This window comes from Elaeis guineensis, chromosome 1 (assembly GCF_000442705.2).
Source record: "Elaeis guineensis isolate ETL-2024a chromosome 1, EG11, whole genome shotgun sequence".
Lineage (NCBI taxonomy): Eukaryota > Viridiplantae > Streptophyta > Magnoliopsida > Arecales > Arecaceae > Elaeis > Elaeis guineensis.
The window spans coordinates 20,638,268-20,643,614 of NC_025993.2; the positions used below are offsets into that span (position 1 = coordinate 20,638,268).

The window sequence follows — 5,347 nt, forward strand, 5'->3', positions numbered from 1 at the left end:
GTGGGTACGAAAGTGATGCGCGGGAGAGGCGAGAAAGATATCAGAAGTTGCTGGTTATTTAGTCCATGGAATCCACATTTACTTAAGCATGTGACCAGAATATCTAACAATTGAGAAACTGCAGTGGTCAAATAAGGCAGGTCACAGGCCATGGCTCCACAAATCCTCACATATCGTTAAGAAATCATGTGGCTTTGGAATTGCATGACTTTTCCGACTCGTATGATTTTCTTTTTGCAATTTATACGGGTCAACTTCTGCTACGTCCCACAAGACTCTAGTTGATAAATATCATATTAGTCTTGATAAACATCATTCTACGCTCGATGGAAACAGGGAGTTGCTTCTATTTTTCCCCTTTCCTCCTTGTGTACTCTTTTTATTTTAATAAAATTTAGGATGGGTTCTCCTTTCCTTTCCGTAAAGAGGGGAAAAAAAAGAGAGAGACAATGAAAGGTGCACCTTGATGAGAATTTAATGGCGTTCGGGATATGTGGGGAGTGGGTTTCGGAGTCACTCTCGGCAGTTTGATGAACAATCAGACGGCAATTCTTCTCCGTCCAAGCATGATCCTCAGCAGCTCCAGAACTCCTCTTCCACCTAGAATATTCGTGGTCGTCCTCTTTCAGTTGGTGTGCATCATGATCACCGATGCACTCACCTTCAGCTACCCTAGTTCCGATGCCGCAGACAGCATAACACCTTTCGGGAACGCCTATTTTCTTGACGGAGAAATCCAACTAACCAAGAACGTAGCCGACTCTTCGATTTTAAATAGCACCGGCAGCGTTGTATATGATGAACCGGTACTTCTCTGGGACAAGGCTTCAGGTAAACTCGCTGACTTCAATACAAATTTCTCCTTCATTATTGATGGCATGAATCGAAATATAAGCGCCGATGGGATTACCTTCTTCCTCTCGTCATACCCTTATGATAATGCGAGCGCGAGGGATTCAAATGGTGGGGCTCTTGGGCTATTTAACCGTTCTGGTGCTAACTGGACGGCACCAAAGCAGATTGTTGCCGTGGAATTCGATACTTTCGAAAACCCAGAGTATAATGATTCGAGTGCCAATCACATGGGAATCGACATCAACAGGATCATCTCTGTTGCGCATCGGGACTTGAATACTAGCATCAGAGAAAACTCCATATTGGATGCATCTATTAGCTACAATTCTAGTACTGAAAATTTGACTGTGTTCCTCAGCAATTCCACAGATCCTAGGAGGAATTGGAGTATCTCTTATGTTGTCAACTTGAGGGATTACCTGCCAGAAGAGGTTGCCGTTGGCTTCTCAGCTGCAACAGGTAATCAAACTGAGACGCACAAGATCCTCTCTTGGAATTTCAGCTCCACTGATCTTAGACCGAGAACCAAAAAGTTTGCCTTGGGCTTGGGTCTTGCTATTGCCGCTGTAGTTCTCTTAGCCTGTGGGTTTTGTTTTGTGTGGTTTATGAGAAAATATATATGCAAGAAGGCTAGTAGAGAGAAGGAAGAAGATGATGAAGAAGAAGAAGATATGACTATTGATATTTTAGTCAGTGATGCAGTGAAGAGAGCCGCTGGACCTAAGAGATTTCCTTATAGCGTACTTGCAAACGCAACCAATAATTTTGCTGCTGAGGGGAAACTTGGACAAGGAGGATTTGGGGAGGTTTACGTGGGAGTATTGCATGACCCACAGCTTGAAGTGGCCATTAAAAAGATCTCGAGAGATTCTCAGCAAGGGAGGAAGGAGTATATATCTGAAATCACGATTATCGGTCAACTAAGGCATCGTAATCTTGTCCAGCTTATTGGTTATTGTCATAAAAAGGATGACTTATTGCTTGTTTATGAGTATATGCCGAACAGAAGCCTTGATTACCATCTATACAACAAGGATAGATTGCTTGCATGGCCGGAGAGGTACAAGATAGCTTTGGGGCTGGCCTCAGCATTGCTTTACCTTCATGAAGAGTGGGAGCAATGCGTTATCCACAGAGACGTGAAGCCGAGCAATGTGATGTTGGATTCAGAGTTCAATGCTAAGCTTGGTGACTTTGGATTGGCAAGGCTCGTCGATCATGATTGCGATCCACTAACAACTGTTTTGATGGGGACCAGGGGATATGTGGCACCTGAATATTCTAATACAGGTATGAGAAATAATGTTCGAGTGTTCTTTTTCAATAGGCTTATTAGTTATCTTTAGGCATGCGACAGGGCAAGCATTCTAATTGTTTTAAAGTTTTCTTTCGGAAAACGCTTTATTAGTAACTCAGATATGTAACTCTAAAGTCACTCAGCTGATGTGTTGTATTCTTCTAGCACCCTTTGATTAGCGTTGTGAATTGCGTCATGTTTTGAAGCAAAGTGGATGGTGCAAGAAACCCGGGTAACTTTCCTGTATGATTTTTTTTGAATAACAATGCAATTGCTCAACTTCTGGTAGGAATAAAATTGGTTATACATCTTGCATCGGTATGTGTTGAATGTGTGGTTGATATTTGTATCATTTTGTTTCTTTTTCTTTATTTATAGCAACAAACAAATAGCAAAATTCTTTAAAAGGCCATTTCCGAATGAACCAACTTCACGACAGCAAACTTTGTTCCAAAGTTTTTATCCACAATAAAAGTCATCATATTTTCTTTTAAAACACAGAACATCAAAAAAAAAAATTTTTTTTTTTTTTGAGCTTTTGGTTTATTATAGTTGTGATGCACGTGCACATCCAACTAGGAAAGATTTTAGCGTTAGAGTTATCTGACAGCCGATAATATAGTAAAATAAATAGACTGGACATAACATCTGAATCTTTCATTTATCAGGCCATGCATATATGGATTGGCCAGTGGACTTTTCTGCATTGGATGTTGACTATCTTGTCCTCGATCGTTCCGAGCAGTACACATGCGTTGTCGAACATATATATCCTAATTATGAAATCATACATCAATGGCTATTACCGGAGGTGGTAGGGATATGATCCATGAACTTTCATCATAAACTTCCCACAACAATAGAAGGAATAAAAGAGAAACCTTGATAGAATAATGAGATAGATTGAAGGCTTTTGGAGGTCCATTGGAATTTTTCAAAGAATGAAAGCCTACAAAACTACTGAGTGCTTGCCTCTGTGATATTATCTTTCACCTTTGGGTAGGTTCAGCAACTTTGACCCTAGATTAAGAAAATTTAAATTTTGACTCGGTTTGTCTGGCTTGTATACGTCCTAACTGAGGTAGGATCAGCGGGGTGCGGGTAACTGGTGGAAATTAACTGCTTACACAGACACCGACACCCACAAAAACACACGCAAACATACGCTCACCCACATGCACATGCGCACGCGCACACAAGTGAAAGGTCTTTGAATTTAGATTCATGGGTGGTTTGTCTAGAATCTCTTATAACATTTGCCTGATGCATCTCCTTAGATATCAAATTCGAATGGAAAATATTGGTATTTTAGTTTCCTTGTAACTAAACAAAAAAAAAAAAAAGAGCAATCATAAATTTAAAATTATTTTTATCAATTAAATAAAATTTTTCATAAAATTTTACAGGAAAAGCCAGCAAAGAATCCGATGTCTACAGCTTTGGAGTGGTTATATTGGAAATAGCATGCGGTAGAAAACCAGTTGAAGCAAGAAAAAAGAAGAAGGAAGTGAGTTTGGTAGAATGGGTATGGGAGCTTTATGGCAAAGGGATGTGTTTGGCTGCAGCAGATAGAAGGTTGAACTTAAATTTTGATAAGCAACAACTGCAACGCTTGATGACCGTAGGGCTATGGTGTGCTCATCCAGCTTACAATTTCAGACCCTCAATAAGACAAGCAATTCATGTCCTTAAATGTGATGCTCCATTACCAAATTTGCCACACAAGATGCCTATTCCAATATACCATCCTCCAACAGGAGATTTGTATAATCTTGCATCAACTTCATTGGACATGTACTCTCTTACTTCAATATCTGGTCGCTGAAGGATGGTGGGTCATGCCTTTTTATTTTTTCTTTTTTGTATGAGAAATGGAGGATAGTCAGTCATGTTAAAAGGTTTAATTCAGACATTTAGAATGACATGTTTGAGAAATACAGGAAGTTCATGTAATATGATGGCATTGTCACTATTTATTATTTTTGGTTGAACATGACTTGTGAAAATGCATATAGAATAAATGGAGATCCACCTAAATTTCAGGAAATATATTACATTGAGAATTTCTTTCCTTTTGAGTACAATGATCTTTACAAATCATAATGCCAAAATGATAATTAAGCATTGACACATGTGATGTAGTGCAACAATCAATGATGATGCAGTATTATTTTTCAGTGAAACCAAATGGTTGGGTTTTCACATGCCTAATTTATTATACAAATTTAATAAATAACAATTAAATATAATAAAATTATAAATAAATTCAGATGGCAAAACTAAATATAAAACAAAGAAGGTAGATAGAAAATGAACGGGAAAAGATACATAAAAGAGATAAAAATAAATTAAAAAATATAAAAATCAAAACCTAAGATCGGTAATAAATCAACTGAAAAACATAGAAAGTGCAAAACACAAAAAAAAAAATAAAAAATTAAAATTAAAATAAATTAAAATTAAAATCTAAAAGAACAAAAATAGAGTATCGTATTTATATATAACCAAAGTTAAGCTAATATATAATAAAAAATAAAAATATGCAACAAGATATAATAAAATAAATTAAAGAAAAGTTGTGTGTAGGACATTTAGAGCTGGAAGTGGGCCAGACTGGACTGGGCCAAACCCCAGCCCGAGCCCAGCCCGAAATTTTTTATCGAGCTTTGAGCCAGGCTTAGGCTCGAAAATATTTAAAAGATCCAGACCCAAGCCCGACCCAAGCCCGGACCCGAGCCCGGCCCAAACAAATTGGGCCAGCCCGTGCGTTCAGTTCCACTTGCGATCCCGTGCGTTCTCATCCGCTTGAGGTCCTCATCCGCTTGCAATCCCGTGAGTTCAGCTCCATCGGTGGCTCCGGACCATACACGATGCGATCGGGGGCAGCGGTGACGGCGGAGGGGATGGGCTTGAGATCGTACTCCAACTGGTGCCATGGGGTTGGCAAGTCGACGATGGTCATAGTGGAGCACTTTGCCGGATCGAGAATGGAGGCCGGAGCTACAACGGCGGGGACCGACGACAGATCAAGCTGGTTACTTTGGTGGTTTGGAATCGAGGCGAAGGGAAGGGGAGGAGGTGGGGTGTTGAGCTCGGAAAGCATGCTCTCGAGCCAGGTGGAGAGGCCGGAAGGGTTATAGTGGATGGTGTCGGAGGCGAGGTGGGAGAGAAAGGCATCGTCCTGGGCGGCGCTGC

General features: G+C 40.0%; 1 protein-coding gene across 2 annotated transcripts; it reads left to right on the top strand.

Annotated features, from left to right (window-relative positions):
• The first annotated feature begins 403 nt into the window (after positions 1-403).
• On the top strand, positions 404-4,201 carry LOC140855366 (L-type lectin-domain containing receptor kinase IX.1-like). 2 transcript variants are annotated; one of them, XM_073251251.1, is made up of 2 exons: positions 404-2,145; positions 3,559-4,201. In XM_073251251.1, the coding sequence occupies exons 1-2, from the start codon at positions 492-494 to the stop codon at positions 3,975-3,977; spliced, it is 2,073 nt and encodes a 690-aa protein (XP_073107352.1). In that variant the 5' UTR covers positions 404-491; the 3' UTR covers positions 3,978-4,201. The 2 variants fall into 2 exon arrangements, with proteins under 2 accessions (XP_073107352.1, XP_073107355.1); XM_073251254.1 differs by lacking the exon at positions 3,559-4,201 and adding an exon at positions 2,318-2,467 and having other exon boundaries at positions 406-2,145.
• Positions 4,202-5,347: the final 1,146 nt, after the last annotated feature.